Here is a 25,773-nt window from a genome sequence, read left to right as displayed (position 1 = left end):
CAAATGCATTTATTGGAACAATACCCAACGTGGCCACGTTTCGCCCTCAGGCTGCGTCAGGGGTACAAACTATCAAAAGTGTATGTAAATATATCATACACACTAGTAGTTCCAAAAAACTAGTTCCATTTATCTGCTACTTCCAACTGAACTGATATGGAAGTTGGAAGTAGCAGATAAATGGACCTAGTTTTTTGGAACTACTAGTGTGTATGATATATTTACATACACTTTTGATAGTTTGTACCCCTGACGCAGCCTGAGGGCGAAACGTGGCCACGTTGGGTATTGTTCCAATAAATGCATTTGATTCCACTGCTTTGTTGTTTTTTTATCTAACATTTGTTCTATAAAGAATTCAATTCAAATTGACCCCCAAATAGCCAAACTGATGCGCTCTAATTATAGGTGCACAGTTATAGAATTACCCCCCCCCCCCCCCCACCACCACCACCACGACATGTCTAAACTAAAAATCTTTACCTGCAATTTCTCTGCAGTCCGTCTTAAGGAAATTGCTAATGAAAACACAGATTTATGGAAACATAAACTTACTCTTTCTGTTTTCTTGTGTGGATTTTGTTTTTGGAAGCACTCGATTTGAGATCCCTGGCAGTTTAGCCGGAAGACGGTTTTGTTCATGATTGTAATTTCTTGGCTTAAAAGGTTCCCTCCCTGCTGCAACTATTGCTCCGGAACTCAAGAGGAGAGCCTGAGTATTGAGAAGCTAAGAAAAGGGACAAAAAAAAAACATCAAGGTCATCCATTGAAAGAAACATGTAGGTAACATGGGCCCTATATTCAATAATGATTTAAACCAACAGGAGATGCTCCTGTCCATTTACATTGCCTGTCCAAGGCTAACCAGGAATTTTCAACAGCACTTAACCAGATAGTGCCGCTGAAAATGCCCAGTTAGCTCCCAAGTCGAAATCAGCTGTTTTGGGGGCATTCTGGGAGCGACTAGGCTAACTGCATAAAATACAGTCCTATTTTTATACAGTCCTTCATAGCCAGTTAAGTACCAAATATCACACTTAACCGCATATGTTTTTGCCAGCTCCATAGACCCAGAAATTCAATGCCAGAAGCTGGACATGGCCCCGCACTAAATTTATAACACCAACAGCGGTCAATGACACGCTGATCACCGCTGGATAAATATCAGGCCCCATGCATTTTTCTTATATAGTATGTGATTGTCATGAAACACCTAGACACCTGCCTGGGGTTACCCCGCGGCCACTTAGATGGTCTATCCCCAAGCACAGCTTAGGTCCGCCTGCACCTGCCGCTCATACTCTACACTAGCACCCTCCTCCCACTGACTGGGTCACAACTGCCTCTGGGTGAGTCTCTCACTCTCAAATTATCCCCAGTGATTTCTAGTTACTGGAGCTATACTCCCAGTGGCCCCACAGTTCCCAGAAAGCACTTACAGACCCAACACATACTCCACCAGGATTCTTTATCAGTCCAGACAGGAAAAAAAAACAAATAAATGTATTTATTCTCAGAACTTGGAACAGTGGACCAAAAAAAAATATATGCATATAGCAAACAGTAACACGTAGCTGAAAAATGGATTAATTAGAAAACTAACTAAACATTTGCATACTTCCTAGAAAGTACCTGGGGACATCAGGACATACAGTATATATCTGTTCACCAGTTATCAAATATAACTGTTTTTTTCCCAGAGCTTTGCTGAAGCCTCTCTAGGTAATTTCAAAACTCCAGGCCAATCAGAGCCCAGAACAGTCAAGTTTCAAATAAAAACTGGTTACATCACAGCAAGGCACTTCCTATTATCTATGTTAACTAAAAGAAAGAGAAGTCAGTCCTCTGTAACAGCTTTAAGCATGAACATGCACTATCTTCTGCTGCTCAAATAGGAGAAATATACTTCAGACATATCCAATACAATTTACAGGTTTAAAACACACTGTTTCTTCACAGTCATATCAAAATATTATTCCAGCATGGTAATGAGAAACATTGCATAGTTCATGCTTAAAGTTATCACAAAGTACCAGGCCCAAGGGAGAGGCTGGTCCAGTCCTGCCTTTATTCTTATAACGTAGGTGGACCAAGAATCATAAACAAAGGTCCATATATGGAAAGAGATAAAAAGAAAACTGAAAGAAATCGCACGTAGAGTGTAGTCAGCAGACAACAGTGGGAAGGTGGAGAAGGCTTCAGAACAACCAGAGACACAGGATGATCATCAAATGACAAAAACACTTTATTTTTTATACTTGCAAACACATGCAAATCCCAACACAGCACAGTGTTTCAGCACAAAGTGCCTGCCTTAGGGATCATGAATTTTTGATGTATTCAAAAAAGTGTTTGAATATAACACTAGGGAATTGCTTTTATGATTAGGAAACTGGTCTTTAAAAAGACCTTTGTAGTAGTGATGCACCTATAGCGAAATACAATGTGAAACACTATGCAGGAAAAGAGAAAAAACCAGGACTGACTTATGCCCTCCCTGTAGACATGGCGCTATATCATAACCCTATGTAAGATGTATCCTCTGGAGTCCTGTAGTTTGGAATGATTTATTATAATTTACTATTCAACATTGTTATCCATGTTTATTCTATTTTATTTATTTACAGGCCAATATCCATTATGCAATGGTCAGCGATTTTTAAGCCGAACAAGAAATTATTCAGGTTCTAGCTAATATTTAGTGCAAACACTTGCATAACTATGCAGGCAAATCAAGGACTGCTTTATGGAGCAGCTGTTACAGGAGCAAACAAGAAGAGGAAAACTTCTACACCTTAGTGGAGCACATAATCTGGTGCAGGAGGTAATGGTGCTGGTGCCGCTTGATAACAGTGATCATAATATGATCAGATTTGATATTGGCTTTGGAGTAAATACACACAGGAAATCCAATATGTTAGCATTTAACTTTCAAAAAGGAGACTATGATAAAATGAGAAGAACGGTGAAAAAAAAGTTTACAGGAGCAGCTGCAAAGGTCAAAAATTTACAATCAGGCACGGATGTTGTTCAAAAATACCATCCTGGAAGCCCAGGCCAAATATATTCCATGTATTAAAAAAGGAGAAAGGAAGACCAAACGTTAGCCTGCATGGCTAGAAAATGAGGTGAAGGAAACTATTACAGCTAAAAGAAAATCCTTCATAAAATGTAAGAAGAATCTGATTGAAAATAATAAGAAACAGCATAAGGAACGGCAAGTCATATGCAAAGCACTGATAAGAAAGGCAAAGAGGAACTTTGAAAGAAAGATTGCACTGGAGGCAAAAACAGATAGTAAAACTTTTGTTAGGTATATTAAAAGCAAGAAGCCGGCAAAATAATCAATTGGACTGCTAGTTGACCGAGGGGTAACAGGGGCACTCGGGGAAGACAAAGCCATAGTGCAGTGATTAAATGAATTCTTTGCTTCAGTCTTCACTGAGGAAGATGTGGGAGAGATACCAGTGCCAGAAAAGATATTCAAAACTGAATGAAATCTTCAGAGAAACTGAATGAAATCTTTATAAACCTGGAAGATGTAGTAGCACAATCTGATAAACTGAAGAGTAGCAAATCTCCTGGACCAGATGGTATTCATCCCAGAGTACTGATAGAATTGAAAAATGAACTTGCAGAACTATTGTTAGTAATATGTAATTTATCTTTAAAATCTAGTGTGGTACCGGAAGATTGGAGGGTGGCCAATGTAACTCCAATTTTTAAGAAATGTTTCAGAAGTAAATCTGGAAATTATATAATGGTGAGCTTGACGTCAGTGCAGGGCAAAATTGTAGAGACTATTATAAAGAACAAAATCACAGACAAAGGATTAATGAGACAAAGCCAACATGGATTTAGTGATGGGAAATTTTGCCTCACTAATCTACTTCATTTCTTTAAAGGGGAGAACAAACGTGTGGATAAAGGTGAGCCAGTCAATATTGTGTGTCTGGATTTTCAAAAGGCATTTGACAAAGTACCTCATGAAAAACTCCAGAGAAAATTGGAGATTCGTGGGATAGGAGGTAGTGTACTGTTGTGAATTAAAAACTGGTTAAGAGGTAGAAAATAGAGAGTAGGGTTAAATAGTCAGTAGTCTCAATGGAGAAGGGTAGATAGAGGGGTTCCCCAAGAGTCTGTGCTGGGATCATTGCTTTTTAACATATTTATAAATGATCTAGAGATGGGAATAACTAGTGAGGTAATTAAATTTGCTGATGACACGTGGAGGGGCATAATCGAATGGGGTGCCCAAGTTTTCCTGAGGGCATCCTCACAGGACGTCCCCGAGAAGGGGCATGGAAACCCGTATTATCGAAACAAGATGGGCGGCCATCTTTCGTTTCGATAACACAGTTGGGGACACCCAAATCTCAACATTTAGGTCAACCTTAGAGATGGTAGTCCCTGATTTTCGGCGATAATGGAAATCGAGGACGCCCATCTCAGAAATGACCAAATGCAAGTCATTTGGTCGTGGGAGGAAACATCATTCGTAGTGCACTGGTCCCCCTCACATTCCAGGACACCAACCAGGCACCCTAGGGGGCACTGCAGTGGACTTCAGAAAAAGCTCCCAGGTGCATAGCTCCTTTACCTTATGTGCTGAGACCCCCAACCCCCCCCCCCCAAACCCCACTCCCCACAACTGTACACCACTACCATAGCCCTTAGGGATGAAGGGGGGCACATAGATGTGGGTACAGTAGGTTTCGGGTGGGTTTTGGAGGGGTCACATTTACCACCACAAGTTTAACAGGTAGAGGGGAGATGGGCCTGGGTCTGACTGCCTGAAGTGCACTGCAGAACCCACTAAAACTGCTCCATGGACGTGCATACTGCTGTCATGGAGCTGGGTATGATATTTGAGGCTGGCATAGAGGTTGGAAAAAATATTTTAAATTTTTTTAGGGTGGGAGGGGGTTAGTGACCACTGGGGGAGTAGGGAGAGGTCATCCCAAATTCCCTCTGGTGGTCATCTGGTCATTTAGGGCACATTTTTGTGGCTTGGTCGTAAAATAAAAGGACCAAGTAAAGTCGGCCAAGTGTTGGACCAAGTGTTCATCAGGAGTGCCCTCCTTTTTTCCATTATCAGCCGAGGATGCCCATGTGTTAAGCATGCCCCAGTCTTTCCTTATCTATGCTTCCGACATGCCCCCGTCAACTTTGGTCGTCCCCGCGACGGAAAGCAATTGAGGACGCCCAAAATCGGCTTTCGATTATGCCGATTTGGGCGACCCTGGGAGAAGTACATAAGTAATGCCACACTGGGAAAAGACCAAGGGTCCATCGAGCCCAGCATCCTGTCCACGACAGATGGGCGCCCTTCTCTTTCGAAAATAAGCTTGAAAGTTATTCAAAGTTGTTAAATCGCAAGAAGATTGTGAAAAATTACAAGAGGACCTTATGAGACTGGGCATCCAAATGGCAGATGATGTTTAATGTGAGCAAGTGCAAAGTGATGCATGTGGAAAAGAGGAACACAAACTATAGCTACGTGATATAAGGTTCCACATTATGAGCCACCAACTAGGAAAGGGATCTAGGTGTCGTCATTGATGACACGTTGAAACCCTCTGCTCAGTGTGCGACAGCGGCTAAGAAAGCAAATAGAATGTTAGGTATTATTAGGAAAGGAAAGAAAAACAAAAATGAGGACTTTATAATCCTTTGTATCACTCTATGGTGCGACCATACCTCGAATACTGCGTTCAATTCTGGTCACCACATCTCAAAAAAGATATAGTGGAATTAGAAAAGGTACAGAGAAGGGCAACAAAATGATAAAGAGGATGAGACAACTTCCTTATCAGGAAAGGCTATTGTGGCTAGGGATCTTCAGCTTGGAGAAGAGATGGCTGAGGGGAGATATGATAGAGGTCTATAAAATAATGAGTGGAATGGAACGGGTAGACGTGAATCGCTTGTTTACTCTTTCCAAAAATACTAGGACTATGGGGCATGCAATGAGGCTACAAAGTAGTAAATTTAAAATGAAGTGGAGAAAATATTTCTTCACTCAACTTGTAATTAAACTCTGGAATTCGTTGCCAGAGAATGTAGCAAAAGCAGTTAGCTTAGCAGGGTTTAGAAAAGGTTTGGATAACTTCCATAAGCCATTATTAAAACGGACTTGGGGAAAATCCACTGCTTATTTCTAGGATAAGCATCATAAAATGTATTGTACTGTTTTGTGATCTTGCCAGGTACTTGTGACCCGGATTGGCCACTGTTGAAAACAGGATGCAGGGCTTGATGGACCTTTGGTCTGTCCCAGTATGGCAATACTTATGCACTGCTCTTGTCTTAGGGCAATAAGCCTCTGAAAATCTACTACAACTATAAGTAAAATAGCTACATTTATTTCAATAAAGTGATTTTCAGAAAAGTATGGTGTTCTTGTGTGAACACTGATGTGCAAGGTTACACTGCCTGGATATTAGAGCATGTGCACATTGTAGAGAATCAGGAACAATAAGTACTACAGCCTGTGGTTACACATCCCTTCCATGTAAATGCAGAGAAACTGAGCACTTATGCACATATGAACCCTAAGCACTATCCTATGATGGTACATACAAGTGCCATAACACCTAACTACAAGGGGGGTGTACACATTGGGGAAGCCTAAGCATGACATGAGCAGAGCTCCAGTTATAAATGTAACTTACAAAATACTACAAGTTGTGTGTGTCCTTTCCACATTTATGTGGCCGTAGTTATACAGTTGCGTATATTTTAGGGGTGTCGGTACAGGTTTATGCTAGTATTCTAGAAAGACATTTGGATGCCCAGCCGCCTTATTTTCGAAAGCGAAAGACGCCCATATTTCGACCCAAATCGGAAGATGGGTGTCTTTCTCCCGTGGGTGCCCAAATCGGTATAATCGAAAGCCGATTTTGGGCGTCTTCAACTGCAATCTGTCGCGGAAATGGCCAAAGTTGACGGGGGTGCATCGGAGGCGTGGTGAAGGTGGGACTGGGGCGTGTTTATCAGCCAAGGAGAGATGGGCGTCCTTGGCTGATAATCGAAAAAAGAAAGGCGTTTTTAGCGTGAATTTGGGTCACTTTTTTGGACCCTTTTTTTCACAAACAAGTCCCAAAAAAGTGCCCTAAATGACCAGATGACCACCGGAGGGAATCGGGGATGACCACCCCTGACTCCACCAGTGGTCACTAACCCCCTCCCACCCCAAAAAAACAACTTTAAAAACTTTTTTTCCAGCCTGTATGCCAGCCTCAAATGTCATACCCAGCTCCACCACAGCAGTATGCAGGTCCCTGGAGCAGTTGTTAGTGGGTGCAATGGACGTCAGGCAGGCGGACCCAGGCTCATCCTCCCCTACCTGTTATACTTGTGGTGGTAAATGGGAGCCCTCCAAACCGCCCCCAAAACCCACTGTACCCACATCTAGGTGCCCCCCTTCAGCCATAAGTGCTATGGTAATGGTGTAGAGTTGTGGGCAGTGGGTTTGGGGGGGATTTGAGGGGCTCAGCACCCAAGGGAAGGGAGCTATGGACTTCAGAGGTAGTTAACTTTTTTTTTAATTGTTACAAGTGCCCCCTAGGGTGCCTGGTTGGTGTCCTGGCATGTGAGGGGGACCAGTGCACTACGAATCCTGGCCCCTCCCACGACCCAATGCCTTGGATTTGGTTGTTTTGGAGCTGGACGCCTTCAGTTTCCATTATCACTGAAAAACGAAACCGCCCAGCTCAAATCCGCACAAATCCGATGCATTTGGCTGGCACAAACTGTATTATCGGAAAAAAGATGGACGCCCATTTTTTCCGACAATATGGTTTGTCCCGCCCCTTCACGTACCCGTTCTCGGAGATAGACGCCCATGGAGTTGGGCGTTCGTGTTTGATTATGCCCCTCCAGGTGTCATAACAGAATATGCTCCCATTGTGCTTTACAGGAGTGTTTAACTGGAGGTGCTCTGTGGTAGAATTGCCTCCTTTGTGCACTGTTGAAATACCTGTGAAACATCAGATGTGTAAATCGTGACGTGTGAGGTGTCCCCCATTCATCTATTCCCTATCCCCCAAATTCTATATATGGCGTCTTTAATTTGTGCGCGTTAATTTGGCCACATGGCTAAATTGCACGCACAACTTAGCTGATTAACAAACCAATCAGTTCCAATTATTTTACTTAACGACCAATTAGCTGCACTAATTAACTTTAATTAGAATTTTGGCACACAGCTTTCTAGGTATATCCTATCATGCAGTGCACGTAAATTCTCATGCATGCAGTCAAAAAGGGGACATGACCGTGGATGTGGAATGGGCGGGTTATAGGTGTTTTAAACATCTAAGTGCACTATTACAGAATACACTCAATCTGTTCCTAACTTGGGCACAGTTATTTAGGCCTGGTTTTAGGTGGCCTAAATGGGTGTTGCAAGAACGGTGCGTGAGTGTATTATATAAACTACGCATAACTTTAGGCATCGCTTATACATTCATGCTAACCATGTGGAATTTCAGCGCAGATTTTTCAGGTGCCATTTATAGAATTTGGCTCTATGTGTAACAGGGGATACACATGTAGATTTTAGTCACAATGAATAATGTCCAAATTATGCCTTCTTTCGATCTACAGATGGTGCAGATATACATGTGAAAAAAACTAGCTTTCTATAATCAGGTTTTACACGTGCACATGGTACACAAATGTATGTGCTGGTATTTACGCATGTATAATATGATTACGGTTTCAAAAATTATTGAATCTTACCTTTCTGCCATCTGTGGTATATAAGTTTATAACAGGATACTCCATAACTTCAGTGACGTGATCCAGAAAAGCATTAAAGTTCTGCATAGTCTTCAAGTTCCAAACCACAGTATGTTTTACTCCAACATCCCCGTTTTTGAAAACAACCAATTTTTTAGAAACTCTTCTTGCTACAGTGCTCCCCTGATGAAAAGGATTGACTTCATTCCGTTTGGCTAATGGCACTCTACGACGATGACGAACACTCAGAGGTCTGCTACTCTTCCACATTAATGGTTTTTTGCTAGCCTGCTCAAGGTTAATAGGCCTAATCTTCCTTTGCTGAGAACAAATGTAGGATCCACCATCTTCAAGCTCATCCAGATTGGTAATGTGGTGTGCCCCTCTTGGTGTAGTTATATTCCTTACTCCAAAAGGCAATGGTACTTTCTTTGACAAGTTGTCTAGCAGCGCATCAAATGTTTTAAAGGAACGTTTAGTGATCACCATCTTGACCCCATGAAAACGTGGGTCACCACTTTTGTAGAAAGAGATCCGCTTAGCTGCAACAGGATCTGTTAGATTGGAGGGACGTGATGATGGAAAATAGTAACTCCCCGAGAAGTTTGGCTGAGCCATGGAAAAATTTGATGAAGTAGTTTCACTCATTTTTACTGCACTCTAAAAAAAAAAGAAGAGAGAAATATCAAAAAATTTCCTTCAACCAAAGAGAAAAGCAACTTATTTTCTAGAAAATTATAGAGTAGAGAGATGTGGTAGCCGTGTTAGTCCACTTCTAAAAGCAGTCAATAGAAATAGAATAAAATAAAACAGAGAAAAGGAAATAAGATGATACCTTTTTTTATTGTACTAACAATACATTTTTTTGATTAGCTTTCGAAGGTAGCCCTTCTTCATCAAATCAGAAATAAGCAAATTTTGATAAGTAACAGCATATATAAGTGAAACATCAAAGTATTTCAATGATGGTCTGAAAGGATGAGGGAGGGGTGGGCTAGGTGAGAAACAGAGAGGGCGGAGAGGATGGGGGACAGGGAGATATGCATGGTGATCAGAGGGTGACAAAGCGGTGAAATTTCTTGGTTTATAATGGGCTAGAAAACCCAGATCTTTGTTAAGTCCTGTCTGGTGGGTGTCAAAATATTTAATCAAGTCTTGAACCATTTTATCTAGACTACAAGCATTTGTGCTCATTTCTTTCCATGTGCTTGGTGAGTTTAGGTGGTTTTTCTATATTTAGACGACTTCTGCCATCATGTTTATTCTGGGGGTAACTTTCTGAATTCAAGGTAATTTTACAACTGGGTGCCTATACAAAATTTTAAAAGCACTTATTTTATAAAGGCAGCACATATATGTATAAAATAGACTCCCACAGAAAATGTTTAACTTCTGCTATGTTTTGATTTATATAGACAAAATTTAAGAGTTTGTTGTCATGCTAGATTTTTAAGATCAAAGGACATATTGATGTTTTACATCAAGAGAAGAAGACCTTCAGGCCAATATTCAAGAGGACTTTCTGACCTGCATAACTGCCTATAACATGTTTTCATTTTATATTAGAGAAGGAAAAAAAAGGTTACTATTTTATATTTTGACCTGATTTTTTTTTTTTTTTGCAGTGCTAGCTTTCAGTTGCAGTATGCAATAACAAAGAAGGGAATTGAAAAAAATGCCATTTTGGATTTTCATTTTGTGGAAAAAAATTATTTTTAAACTGCAGAAAACCGAGAGTAAGACGATCGTTGGTTTGAGGGCTGTATTTCAAATGAACCAGATATTAGCTGATATCCTTACCAATTACATGATATCCAGAACTCTAAATAGCTACTGCTCGGAATAAGCCATTATCCCATAGAAACAAAACAGTTTTCATCCCTCTTTCTAACCTGTCTGTTCAGATTACTGCAACTGCCCATTTTCAGAAATACACACTGATTGTGCTTTCTCGTGATAGAGATATCAGAGTCCTGGCTGAAGTCTCATATCTGAAGAACACTAAATGAAAGGGAAAGGGAAAATAAAGCTACAGAATTGCCATCCCAGGGAAAATAATCAGTTCTAAGTCCACTCATGCCACTCATAAATTACCTACGGAATATTTTTCTTTTTTTTCAAACTTACCTGACATTGCATTCCAGGTAAATAAAAAGGTTTGCAAGTCTGTTGTTGCAGATTTCAATGAATATAATTTCTTAGGGTCGGCAATGCTGAGGAAAGAGATCCCTGCTACTGTTAATCTGAAACTGCCAGACTACAAACATCAGCATCAATTAGCTTAATCTTGTATCAAAGCTAATCGGCACTGCATATAGCTCAAGCTTTGCAATGCATTGGTTGAAGCAAGCCAGCTACTTACCGCACAGGTTTATGGTTGTTTAACCAGTCAAGGTTGATTCTTTTTATGGCACCAAAAAATCTGGTATTGAAAAAAAGGGCTGTTCTTTAAGCCACAGTTAGTGTAAATGTACATGCCTAAGGGCCCTGTTTACTAAGCCGTGCTGTAGGTGCGCTATCATTTTATCACAAGCTAAAAATTAGTGCACGCTAATGCTAGAGACACCCATAGGAATATATATGGGTATCTCCAGCGTTAGCGCACAGTAAATTTTAGTGCATGCTAAAAACACTAGTAAACAAGAAGACGCATGGAGGGGCATAATCGAACACGAACGCCCATCTCCATGGGCGTCTATCTCCGAGATCGGGTACGTGAAGGGGCGGGACAAACCGTATTTTCAAAAAAAAAAAGGTCGTTCATCTTTTTTCCGATAATACAGTTTGTGCCAGCCAAATGCATCAGATTTGTGCGGATTTGAGCTGGGCGGTTTCATTTTTCACCGATAATGGAAACCGAAGGCCAGATCCAGGCAGACTCCTAAGGTCTGTGCCCTGAAAATGGTAAGGACAAATCAAGGTCAAGTATGCGCATACATATATAGTATAATATCTTACCTTATACTGAGTTTATTTTGTTGGGCAGACTGGATGGACTGTACAGGTCTTTTATCTGCTGTTTTTTGCCATGTCAAGTTTTAAATGATTACCTCACAACCATTGATTTATTTCATTCAGGCAGAGAGTAAGCATCTTAAAAGTTTCATCTACTGAGTTGTCAGTTTCTAGTAGAAACTGAATATCATCTGATTACAATCTATATTTTAATTGAAAACAATTCAGCAGTATACAGAGAAGTAGTAGAAAAATGTGAGACCCCCTGAGGAACATGCTAAGATAAAACAGAATTTGACAGAAAGCAGTATTTGCTTCCTTGTTAATTGTTAATAGTATGATCTATTGTATCAAAGGCTGAAGATATATCTTCTTTTGTCAAAGTCCTTTCTTACGGTTTCAAGTATAGAAATGAGTATTTATTATTTATTGCATTTGTATCCCACATTTCCCCACCTATTTGCAGGCTCAATGTGGCTTACAGAGTTTGGTTGTGTTTCTGTGTCATGTAAAGACCTAAAACCCGAACTGGTTGGCATTCAGGATTTCATGTTTTTACCAGAAAATGTAGAAGTTGTTCATAAACTAATTTTTCAATAATCTTCCCAAGAAAAGGAAGCAATTCACAACTACATCTGGGACTAGAGACTGATTTTTAAGAACTGATCAGCATACGTCCTTCCTGCAAGGACAAATAAATAATATACCTGAATATACTACCAATTCCACTTTTCATTGGTTCAAGAATAGAGAAGTGACAAGTATCAAGTGAACAAAAAGTATTATTTACTCTGTAAAATGTTTTTACAACTTGGCTGAAAGATAGTCCACAACCCTTCTGTTGATGAGGGACATGCTGTTTCTACTTTCTCGATTGGTCGTTGAGCTGACTTGTTACATTTGCAATTTTGGAAGCAAATCCAACAGTAAAAATCTTGGCTAGATAAAGAAGACTCTTTGATGTTTCTGGTAGAACCAGGGTCAGATATCAAACGTCTCACTATAGAAAACAACTGTTCTGATTCAGAGGGTGCTGTCTTAATAATGGTATTGAAATCCTGCTTTTTAGCATGAAGACATGCTAAGTTATAGCTTTTCCAGGGCTTGCCCTTATGTTAAAATCTCACAGTGTAATTCTTCCTTTGTCTTTGCTTTAGATTCTTTTCCCTGGGTATTGTAGCTCCATTAGGGACCTCTAACTTTGGGATTTGAAGTCCATACACTCCTGTTTGCTAGCACTGAAGGCTTTCTTTTCTCTTCACTTCTAGACTGCTTGCTATATATATATTCCCTTGCTGGGCTTGTAAATTCTGAAGGTTTTTGGTCATATTCCTGTCCCTAGTTCTGGGCCTAGCTCCCCAGTTGGTGGAATTGAGAGAACTACATTTCCCAGAATTCCTGGGGTCTCCTTCCCTTGTTGGTTCCTTTGGACTTTCTTGCAGCTGTTTTGCCCCCAACATTTCCTTTCCTAGGAGTTTATCTAGAATCTGGCTGCTGCTTCTTCAGGTAGGCATCTTTTCTATTGTTTTTTTTTTTTTCTAATCATCTCCCATTCCTAGATAAGATTTCAGGTGGTTTCTCCCTATTACTACTACTACTTAACATTTCTAAAGCGCTACGAGGGTTACGCAGCGCTGTACAGTTTAACAGAGAAGGACAGTCCCTGCTCAAGGAGCTTACAATCTAAAGGACAAGTGTACAGTCAGTCAAATTGGGGCAGTCTAGATTTCCTGAATAGAGGCATAAGGGTTAGGCTTGAGTTTACTGTGGCTTTACAATCCCTTCCCCTCTGTGGGATACCTGTCTGGGCTTTCCCTCTCAGTATTCCAGTCCCATCCTGAGATTCCTCCAGGATCTCCCTGTAGTGATAGAGCAACTAGTGTGACTGGTTACAATATATTCATCCTAGGTACCTTGGGCAGAGAATGTATGAGGCTGAATTTCCCACACTACAGAAGGCAATTCTAGAAACAGTGGGAAAAGGTTCATTGGATAAGACTGGCTGGATCCAGATTCGCAGAACAAGGTTGATGCAGTCCTGGGTTTACTCCAGTGCATGCTGGGGCTTGTAGTCCTTCTTTTCTTAGGGAATGCAATGGAGAAATCAGAACTACAAGTCCCTGCATTCAATGGGGTAAACCCAGGACTGGATTAACCCTACCCTGAAAATCTGGATTCAGTCAGCAGCATTATCATTGGGTCTCTGACAAAGAGAAGAGCCAAGTGACACTCAGAAATAGGCAAGTCAGAACTCCATATTACCTACATTTAGATGGTACAAGTCAGTAATTAAAGAACCACATCAAAACAGTTCAACCAGAGAACAGTCTGAAATGGTGGGGAAAAAATGTGGGTGCTGAAAGGACAAGATTTGTGAAGAGGAACAAGCAATAAAGTCCTTGAAAGAGCTAAGCAGTTTTAAATGCTTCACCAACAAGGTTGGATTGTTATTTATGGAGCAATTTTCAAAGCACTATACCCGATAAATGATTTAAGCTTCCATAGTGTGCTTCTGGGTCAGGTTTAGGCCAAGGGCACAAAAAATATGCCTACTAAATAAAAATATGTGTTCATTTAGTGATTCTTTGTTGTAGTTGTGTTTATTCTGCTATGTGTTTTGTGTCTTTCACTGTGTATGTTCCAGATGTACACTGCCTAGGACAATTTGATAGCACAGTTTGGAAATGTTTTAAATAAATAAATAATCCAGGAGTAAGTGCCCAAATTACTTCTTGGTAACTGCTGAGGGCATTCCTAGCATCTTCTCATACAGTTACCTCACAGACAGAGCATTGCCATTCAGCAAGAAGGCAATTCTATAAGTGGACACTTCCTTTCAGGCACCCCAATACCATGTGAAAACAGCCTATTTTATAATGACTTCTGGACACCTAGATTCTATTGTAGAATACTATTGTAACCCAATACTGATGACCTGGTGTAACTGTGGACATCCACATTCAACAAGGGTGCACGTAACTTACAGTATTCTATAAGTTGCTGCACACATAAGGTAGCACTGACTATGCTCTACCCATGTGAATGCCCTATTTGCATTTATGTACTATGGGCTCGATATTCACACCATGGGAGGCAGCCCTCATAATGCTGTGATCAGCTCTGACTCTGGATATTCAATGCCAGGCTGTTTCTGGTGATCGGCATTAAATATCTTTGTTTTTTTTGGACGGCTCAAACTTACTACTACAACTAATAATAGTAATAATTTCTATAGCACTACTAGATGTATGCAGATACTTTCTCTGTTCCTAGAGGGCTCACAATCTAAGTTTTTGTACCTGGAGCAATGGAGGGTTAAGTAACTTGCCCAAGGTCACACGGAGCTGCAGTGGGAATTAAACTCAGGTTGCCAGGATCGAAGCCCGCTGCACTAACCATTAGGCCACTCCTTCAATAGTGATCCCTAGGTAAGAACTGGGAGTGTTAGCGGGGGTGGGGATAGGGCCAGGTTCTGGGAGGGAAGGTCCTAATGCCCAGGAGGGTGTGATTTTTACCTCCAGTGGTGGGTTTGGCATATGGGGGGTGATCAGATCAGAGGCAAGTATCGTGGGGGTAGGCTTTGGCACTTCAGGGGTGGATCAGCTTGAAAGAATGTTGGAGAGACGATGATCTGCCTTGAAGGGAGGATCAGACTGAGGGGTTATTGGCAAGGACATTGGATGTGCAGAAGGAGAAGTACCATTGCAGATCTCTTGACAGCAGCTGTACTACTGGATTGCCGGTAATGCAGCTGTATTTACTGCCTCCTCCTGATGTGGCGATAAGTGCACCTGTGCTATCAGCAATCATGACAACTAATATGCATTAATAACCCATGCACTAGCTGTCGTGTAGTGTATTCCCCAGCAAGACTTACAAAAAATTAAATCTTTCCACCATCGGCAAGAGCAAGATGGTGTTAATGTTTCCAGAATACTTTTGTAAAAACAGAGGCAACGCAATTTAGGTAAAGTCACAAGAATCAGTGGTCAATTCATTTCTCAGACCCTGCCCACTTTAGACTTCAAGCCAAAGCTCATCTCTCTTCTCTGAAATAAAACGGCATGACATATCACCAGATGGCAATTGCTCAGTATAATTGCTGCTAGAAATGTAATCTGATTTCAAAGCATCTTTCTCTAATCTGTATTACAAGAGATTTGCATTTACAATATTAGCTGCAGGCATGTAACAGATTTGAATACAGACAATTCTAGTAGTCATATTACCACTAGAGAAATCTGCCATTTTTATAGATTGCAGTATCTTTAATTAGTCTAATCAAACAGCAATGTGTCCAAAGACGGGAGCTAAGTGGTCTCAAAACCTCATGTACTGCAACATCATTTTTTGTTTGTCCTATAAAAGTATCACAGCCTATAAAATATTAGAGCATCTACATATAATTTCAGAAGTGTAATGCAGTGATTGTCTAAATTATCTGTCCAATAAAGGGGGCAAGGGAATTTTGAGTTTTGAGGGAGGCACGTGTGTAATGTGTGTAAGTGACGGCAGACAAAGATCTGAATGGTCCATCCAGTCTGCCCAGCTGTCACACTCACTATCAATTCATGGTTAAATCAACAATGAATGTGATGTCAAATACTTTATCATGGCCTTTCTTTGGTATTTCTGGGACATAGACCATAGAAGTCCGCTTGGCCCTGTCCTTATGTTCCAACTACTGGAGTTGCCATTGAAGCCCACTCCAGCCTATCCATCTTGTCATTTGCGGGACACAGACCAAAAAAGTCTGCCCAGTACTGCCCTCAGAATCCAGACACTTTACAGCCCATACTAAACCGAATTGCCATATACGAGACATAGACCGTACAAGTCTGCCCGGCACAGGCCCTAGTTCACCACAGTCAGAGTCGCCATCTAAGCATCACTCGACACATCCACATACATGCAGCCATTTAAGGTTTTCTGTTTGTTTGGTTTTTTAATACCATCAGTTTTCTAATTAGAGATCCTCTGTGTTCATGCCACGCCATTTTGAATTCTGTCACCATTTTTATCTCTACCACCTCCATCGGAAGGGAGCAGCACTTAATTGGAGAGAGCCTCTCAATATTAGAACAGAGTGTTGCTATGCTATCGGGTCAGTGCTGGGGTGGTCTGGGATAGGGTCTAGACAGTCATGGAATTTTCTGGGCACCGCTGATATTCCATGTGGTGCCCAAATAACTATCCAGATAAGTACAATTGCATCAAGAGATGCCCTAACCCTTCCAGAAAACTATCGGATACCAGGACTGAATATCTTCATAGTAACATAGTAGATGACGGCAGAAAAAGACCTGCACGGTCCATCCAGTCTGCCCAACAAGATAAATTCATATGTGCTACTTTTTTATTTGTACTGTCCGCTTCAGGGCACAGACCGTATAAGTCCGCCCAGCACTATCCCCGCCTCCCAACTACCAGTCCGGCCTCCCACCACCAGCTCTGGCACAGACCGTATAAGTCTGCCCAGCACTATCCCTGCCTCCCACCACCGGCTCTGGCACAGACCATATAAGTCTGCCCAGCACTATCCCCGCCGCCCAACCACCAGCCCCGGCACAGACCATATAAGTCTGCCCAGCACTAGTCCCGCCTCCCAACCACCAGCCCCGGCACAGACCGTATAAGTCTGCCCAGCACTAGCCCCGCCTCCCAACCACCAGCTCTGCCACCCATTCTAGACTAAGCTCCTGAGGATCCCTTCCTTCTGCACAGGATTCCTTTATTTTTATCCCACGCATGTTTGAATTCCGTTACTGTTTTCATCTCCACCACCTCCCGCGGGAGGGCATTCCAAGCATCCACCACCCTCTCCGTGAAAAAATACTTCCTGACATTCTTCTTGATTCTGCCCCCCTTCAATCTCATTTCATGCCCTCTCGTTCTACCGCCTTCCCATCTCCGGAAAGGGTTTGTTTGCGGATTAATACCTTTCAAATATTTGAACGTCTGTATCATATCACCCCTGTTTCTCCTTTCCTCCAGGGTATACATGTTGAGGTCAGCAAGTCTCTCCTCATACGTCTTGTAACGCAAATCCCATACCATCCTCGTAGCTTTTCTTTGCACCGCTTCAATTCTTTTTACATCCTTAGCAAGATACGGCCTCCAAAACTGAACACAATACTCCAGGTGGGGCCTCACCAACGACTTGTACAGGGGCATCAACACCTCTTTTCTTCTGATGGTCACACCTCTCTCTATACAGCCTAGTAACCTTCTAGCTACGGCCACCGCCTTGTCACACTGTTTCATCGCCTTCAGATCCTCAGATACTATCACCCCAAGATCCCTCTCCCCATCCGTACCTAGCAGACTCTCACCGCCTAACACATACGCCTCTCTTGGATTTCTACTCCCTAAGTGCATCACTTTGCATTGAATTTTAATTGCCAAACCTTAGACCATTCTTCTAGCTTTTTCAGATCCTTTTTCATGTTTTCCACTCCCTCCGGGGTGTCCACTGTGTTACAAATCTTAGTATCATCCGCAAATAGGCAAACTTTACCTTCTAACCCTTCGGCAATGTCACTCACAAATATATTGAACAGAATCGGCCCCAGCACCGATCCCTGAGGCACTCCACTACTCACCTTTCCCTTCTCCGAGCGAACTCCATTCACCACCACCCTCTGGCGCCTGTCCGTCAACCAGTTCCTAATCCAGTTCACCACTTTGGGTCCTATCTTTAGTGCCCAGATAACTTACAGGATCCACTGAAGACCTAGATATTTAGCACTAGTAATCAATATGACCCAAGGCTGAATATTGGATCCTAAATCTGCCTGTGGCAGTCAGCATTTCCAAAAATGCTAACCACTGCAGGCTGAATAATGACTCACAAGGGCTGAATATTGCACTTAACCACATAAGCTTTAGTAGCCAAACTACTATCGGATATCCAGTGCTGGTGCCTGGACATGGCCTGGAAATAAATATCTGGGAATACAGCTGGTGGTGGACAAAAAAAACACTGATTGCCACCCACTGAATATTGGCCCACATGTGGGTATCATTGCTAAATGACCTTCATGCTGTATTTGACAGTGGCAATGCAGCCCTTGTGGTCTTCCTTGATCTAACTGCATTTGACCTCATAAATCATGACCTCTTCCTTTCCAGCTTTCTTCCATTGGGATCACAGGTACTGTTTTCCACTGGTTTATCTTTCTAATCATAGTTCCATTGTCACATTGTCCTTCTCCTTTAATTCTAACATAGTAACATAGTAAATGGCGGCAGATAAAGACCTGTACGGTCCATCCAGTCTGCCCAACAAGATAAACTCATTTCTCAGATTTTTCAGTCTCTGCCTGCTTCTATGCTAAATGACATTCTTCTGTCTTTTTCTATGATCCTCACAAGCTTGATCTGCCCGCACTTTAGTCATGACTTGATTTTGTTGACACCTAGTTGCGCTTACATCACCTTCTCCTCAACCCTTTCAAATCCAATACTTCATGGATCATTAGTCAACCATTGAAACCAACTCTTGCTCCTATCCTGCAAATAACACCACTGACCTTAGTGAAATCCTTCAAATATTTAGGTGTTGTCCTTGAATGCACATTGGTTTTTGATGCCCAAGTTGCTTCTGTGGTCAAGTCTATTTTCCTGGTCCTATGTCATATATGTTGTTGTATGCCATTGTTGCTTCTCAAATCGAGACTATTGCAACAGTAATTACACTGGCCTCTCCTCTCCTCTTTTCATGAGACTACAGTTTCTCACAGCTGCCATTTTGACTGCATCACCCAACTTCTAGTTCAATATCGCTGGCTCCCTATTCCCCTTTAGAATTCAGCATAAAATCTTAATGATATCACAGAATTTTTCATACTGTCTCCCTCCTATCTGGCCTCTCTGATTATTCCCTACATTCCTTCTTGAGCCCTCCGGTCTGTGTCCAAACACTTTCAACCCCCTTGGTCTTTCGCTCCCAGCTCGAATTAACAAGGCTAGGTGCCTCCTTCTGTATTTCCCCTTCACTGGAATTCTCTTCCATTTTCGTTGTGATCTGAGCCCTCCTACCTGAATGTCCACCTGTTTTCATTACCTTTCTGGTGCTTGTTGGTGCAGTAGGTGCCAGTACAGGAAATAGTCTCTCTGCCCCTTCATCTTCTGTTTCCTCTGCTCTCTATTTTTACTTTCTTATCTGACATTGTAGTTCCTTCTCTTTCTGAACTTAATTTAAAATGTTAACTGCTTTGATTGTTTCTACTGAAATATATTGTATTTTTGAATATATAACCTGCACGCATGTGTACCCCACACCTGTGTATATCCCACAGAAGAAAGCACATTTTGTACATGCCCCGCACCTATGTACTGTATACCTTGCCTTTATTGCAATAAAATGTAAAATTGTATATTACTCCTATTGAAAAGCACTGATTTTATAAATAAATCTGAGTATAACCCGCACTTCTGTATACCCCACACCTCTTGCAAAAAAATGTGGGTTATATATGTGAAAATACGCTATATAAAGGTGTCAGTGTTCGACCAACACATATATAGACTATGATGGTAATTCTATAACAGTTGCTGAGATAATACAGTTCAAAAAAACAAGGATCTTCATCTAGATATAATTCTCAGAATCTTTTTCAACTTAGATTTCCAATGTATAAAAATTTAAAATCTATCATACATCTTACTTTGTCTATTCAATACCAGTTAGCTAACCTCTGGAACCAGCTCCCAATGTCTTTGAGGTCTTGTATCCAGTTTTGTAAGGCAGGTTTATCTAATGTTTAGTTCACGGTTTGGTAAGGTGAGATTTTTTAAGTTTAATATTATTTGTAGTTCCTGGACTGATTGGTCCAGCTCTTGTTTATTGTGATCTGTCCTTGAAATGAACAGGTATAGGCGGGTTACAAGAACTTGTATAATATAACAGTGCACCTCAATATAGGTGTCAAGAGGACACCTAATTGGAACATGTTCCATTCATCCATAGAACATTATTGTAAATTGTTAGATATGTATCTATAATTTAGGTGTAAACAATTATTGCAGCCATAGATCTGATGTAAACATTTGTGCCTAAGTGCTGTTGATATGCTCTGGAACTATTTGCTGGAGGATGTGGTAACAGTGGTTAGTGTATCTGGGTTTAAAAAAGGTTTGGACAAGTTCCTGGAGGAAAAGTCCATAGTCTGCTATTGAGACAGACATGGGAAGCAACTGCTTGGCGTAGGATTTATAGTATGGAGTGTTGTCACAATTTGGGTTTCTCTCAGGTACTGGTGACCTGGCTTGGCCACTGTTTGGAAAACAGGATACTGGGCTAGATGGACCATTGGTCTGACCCAGTATGGCTACTCTTATGTTCTTCTGTTCTTATTTACAGTATTCTATAAGTTACAAGGCAGATTTTAGAAAGAATGCACAAATCGAAATTGAGATAGCCAGGTGTCAATTTCTGCTAGCATTTTAAAAAGGATCTATCAATAGGGTCAACACTCAACATACAAGTGTATGTTCTAGCACAAACAGGTGTACCTTGATATTTCAGAATATAACTTTGGTCACAAACATTTACGCCTGCCAAAGCTAATTAATTTACAAGAAGATCTGCGATCCACACCCAGATTTTTATACCCATCTTTGGGCAACCTATACAGATTCTGGCTGTGTATATACTTTATTTGGAGATCCATTTGCACAACAAAACTAAATATAAGGCGCAAGATAACCAGTTATCTCTGCTGAATATTTACGGTCAGCGCTGAAAAGTTAATCAGCTATATCACATGATAACTGGCTGCACCCTTCTCCTCCACTGCTAACTCCAGACTCCTTTCCTTTTATCTTGCTGCACCATATGGCTGGAATAGACTTCCTGAGCCAGTACGTCAAGCTCCATCTCTGGCCGTCTTCAAATCTAATCTAAAAGCCCACCTTTTTGATGCTGCTTTTAACTCCTAACCCTTTCTCACTTGTTCAGTACCCATGTATGTTTTATCATTCCCACCTTTGTATTTCCCTTATCCCTTATTTGTTCTGTCTGTCCTAATTAGATTGTAAGCTCTGTTGCGCAGGGTCTGTTTCTTCATGTCCAGTGTACAGTGCTGCGTATATCTAGTAGCGCTATAGAAATGATAAGTAGTAGTAATAGTAGTAATATTCAGCACTGACCAGCTAAGTTTAGCAGATAAATGTATACTACTATAGCAGGACATGTTTATCCACTCTTACTCTAGCTAAGATAATGTTCAAGCACCTTTTTGACCTCATTTGCAACTTTTTTTTAATTAGTCCTCTTATTTTTTTTAACTCCTGTTACTCTATCTTATCTATCTATATGTTCCATCTTTGCTTATATCCTATGCCGTCTATGAAAATGTTTTATTTCATATTGGGTTGACATTTGTAATGTAGCATACTTTGTTTGAATATTTTTACTGCTGTAATTATCTGCTGCTTATGTATGACCTATTTTTGCTGTGCACCGCCTTCAGTGAATTCCTTCAAAAAGGTAGTAAATAAATAAAAATAATAAAATGTGTACGTCTGCCATTTTAAACACATACACATGTTTCCCCAAGCTGTTACAGAGCCCAATATAATTGGGGGGGAGGGGGAGGGGACAAAATGACCTCCCCTAATTGCTCCAGTAGACTATGGCAAAACATGGACACCTTTATATAATCGAGATGTCCCTTGTGAACAGGTGTAAATCCCAGTATTGATTTTGGGGGACATAAACATGCATTCCCTTTCTGAAATGGAGAATGCACCTGTGTATTTTAGCCCAGCCCTAGCCCCACCCAAAATATGCTCAGGCAATCACCACTTGCCATATTTATTTATATTTATATATTTATGTATTTGGATTTAGCTCACACATTTTTCAGTATTAGATCAAGATACATGCATATATTGGCAATTTTGACATGTATATCATGGCTACCTATCAGAATTGAGAGGTGCTTGTAATATATACATCTAAATGGCAGCTTATGCACAAGTTGTGAATAGGGCTTCTAAAATAACCACCTATTCATGTGAATCCTGTCCATGTTCCACCCAGATACTACCCATGTGCACATCTACCTGTGAAAAGACGAGATATGTGCATAGTTATAGAACAGCTCTTACAGAATGTCAGCATTTGAGAAAGTTAGGAATAAAAGTTAGGGTTAACTTCTTCTCCTTAAGTATAAGGGAAGGTTAAAGCATAAGTTTCTTTGAAAATTCTGCACTGCATTTCCCAGCAGGCAGTAGGGCTGGAGTTAGGAAGGAGCAGATACTCAGTAACCTGGGAGCAGAGCTCATTAGCAAGATTCAGGTGCTTGATGACTGACCTATCTCATGTTATAAGAGGACTTTAAAATAAGGTTTTGTCCCTTAGAAAAGACACCGCATATGGGGAAAGGAGGAAGGATGTCCCCAAAAGAGTGGGTGGTTAATCAATATAGGGAGGTTCCTTTGCCTTGCTTGGTTTCCTAGGTACGGGCAGTTGAGCCTGGGGGGTTGGTCTTCACAATAGGTAGCTGGGAGTCTGAGGAAGGAGAAGAGGTTTGCCTTACAGAATGATGCGGGGACAAAGTTTGTCACCATCCCTGTGAGCTCTGTCCCTGTCCTTGCCCTGTCCCTGCGGACTCTGTCCCCATCCCCACCCCATCCCTGTGAGCTCTGTCCCTATCCCCGCGAGCTCTGTCGCTGTCACTACCCTGTCCCTGTGAGCTCTGTCCCTGTCCTCGCCCTTTCCCCGCGATCTCTGTCCCTGTCCTTGCTCTATCCCTGTGGACTCTATCCCCATCCTGTCCCCACAAGCTTTGTTCCTGTCCCCACCCTGACCCCATGAGCTCTGTCCCTGTCCCCTCAAGCTCTGTCTGATCCCATCCACAGAAGCCTCAAACAGTTATGATTTTATATTTAGATCATTTTATTATAAAAAGAAACAGTATTCTGTACCACTGTCATTTTATAAATCACAACCAATACAAAACAAGAATTTAAAAAAAACCTTGTCTCCCCTTCCCCTTAATAAATATACCTTCCACTAATGGGAAAACTGAAGAAGCCAAAATACTGCTGAATGCTATGTAGAAAATTCATGCTAACAGAATACCATGGTCACACACATACAATACAAATGCCAAATACATAATAGCTGACCAAAAATGATAAACTATATTAAACTAAAACCCCAGGAAGCCACACCAAAGAAATGGAAAGAGATGCATTTCCTCCTATACCGTGCAAAATATAAAGATCGTACATGCCTGGAGGAAAGGAGAAACAGGGGTGATATGATACCGACGTTCAAATATCTGAAAGGTATTAATCCGCAAACGAACCTTTTCTGGAGATGGGAAGGTGGTAGAACTAGAGGGCATGAAAGGAGATTGAAGGGGGGCAGACTCAAGAAAAATGTCAGGAAGTATTTTTTCACGGAGAGAGTGGTGGATGCTTGGAATGCTCTCCCATGGGAGGTTGTGGAGAGGAAAACGGTAACGGAATTCAAACATGCGTGGGATAAACATAAAGGAATCCTGTTCCAAGGCAATGGATCCTCAGAAGCTTAGCTGAGATTGGGTGGCAGAGCCGATGGTGGGAGGCGGGGCTGGTGGTTGGGAGGCAGGGATAGTGCTGGGCAGACTTATACGGTCTGTGCCAGAGCCAGTGTTGGGAGGCAGGGATAGTGCTGGGCAGACTTATACGGTCTGTGCTCTGAAAATGACAGATACAAATCAAGGTAAGGTATACACAAAAAGTAGCACATATGAGTTTATCTTGTTGGGCAGACTGGATGGACCGTGCAGGTCTTTTTCTGCCGTCATCTACTATGTTACTATGCAAGGGTTGGTGTTAGGGGACTGTAACTAGGACAACTGTCCCCTGGCCAGAGAGAGCCCTAAGCCTGCTGGAAGCTGAAGAAGGCATGGCCTGGTAGTAGGCTTTGGGGGTCCCCTCCCAAATTTCTGCCCTGGGCCCTAGCCACATCTAACACCAGCTCTGACAGGATACACATTTCAAATCTGTCACATTCTAATCACAAAATAGAAAATATAATTTTTATATATTTTGTTGTCTGGCCATTTTATTTTTCAAATTTGTTTCCTTTTGTCTTCTCAACCCACTCACCAGGGTCTCTTGCCCATCTGACATTTCTTCTTTCTCCATGCTCACCATCCATCCTCCATCTCTGTGTCCCTATCTTTCCTCATGTTCAGAATCTCCCTTCTCTGTGTCCCCTATACTTTTCTCTCCAGCATCTCCCCTGTGGCCATCTCCCCACATTCATTATTACCAATCTATGTCCTTATCCCCTCCCCTTTGTCCAGCCATCTCTCTTCTGTCCCTATGCCCCCCCCCCCAAGTCCAGCACCTCCCTTCTATGATCCTATTCTCCCCCATGTCTAGCATCATCCTCTGTATCCATATACCCCCTCTCATGTCTGGCAGTGTACCCGCTGTGTCCCTATACTATCCGTATGCAGCATCTCATCCTCCTTTCTTTCCCCCCTCCAGCACTTCCTCTGTCGCCTTCACCTCCAGCCCTCCCTCCCTCCTTCCCTCCCGCGCTGCCTCTGTCCCATTCAGCTCCCTCCTTGCAGCGCTGCTTCTGTCCCGTTCAGCTACCTCCTTCCCTCCAGTGCTACCTCTGTCCCCTTCAGCTCCAGTCCTCCCTCCAGCGCTGCCTCTGTCCCCTTCAGTTCCAGCCCTTCCTCCCTTCCTCCAGCATTGCCTCTGTCCCCTTCAGCTCTAGCCCTCCCCCCCTCCCTCCAGCACTGACTCTCCTTCCCCCATGTGAGTCCGGCATTGTTTTCGCTGCAAAGAAGATCCCCCCACAGGCCTGCTCCGGGGCCTTCCATCCTCCAGCTCCCACCTTCGTGAAACAGGAAATTATATCAGAAGGTGGGAGCTGAACAAACTGAAGCACAGGGAGACAAGGTGACTTGCATGTGGTTATACACAGTCAGCTGCAGAGCTGAGGATCCACCCAAGATCTCTTCTGAATCTTGGTTCTGTGACAAACTAAGATTTCTTCCTTTCCCTCTCCCTCGCCTAGGAAGGGTAGTTCTTTTTATCAATTAAATCCACAGCAAT

The 25,773-nt window shown here is 41.9% G+C and overlaps 1 protein-coding gene across 1 annotated transcript in view; it reads right to left on the bottom strand.

The window, feature by feature from the left end:
* Positions 1–25,773, bottom strand: part of RP1 (RP1 axonemal microtubule associated) — a 102,586-nt gene that overhangs the window by 7,390 nt on the left and 69,423 nt on the right. Inside the window, exons 2-4 of the mRNA XM_030189299.1 lie at positions 8,985–9,405; positions 8,746–8,945; positions 546–727 (exon numbers count right to left, since the gene is read on the bottom strand). Coding sequence (XP_030045159.1) covers positions 546–727; positions 8,746–8,945; positions 8,985–9,393 — 791 coding nt within the window. The 5' untranslated portion in view covers positions 9,394–9,405. The remainder of the gene's footprint in view (positions 1–545; positions 728–8,745; positions 8,946–8,984; positions 9,406–25,773) is intronic.

Source organism: Microcaecilia unicolor, chromosome 1, assembly GCF_901765095.1.
Source record: "Microcaecilia unicolor chromosome 1, aMicUni1.1, whole genome shotgun sequence".
Lineage (NCBI taxonomy): Eukaryota > Metazoa > Chordata > Amphibia > Gymnophiona > Siphonopidae > Microcaecilia > Microcaecilia unicolor.
The sequence above is the reverse complement of the archived record's forward strand: the minus strand, read 5'-3'. Positions and strand labels throughout refer to the sequence as shown.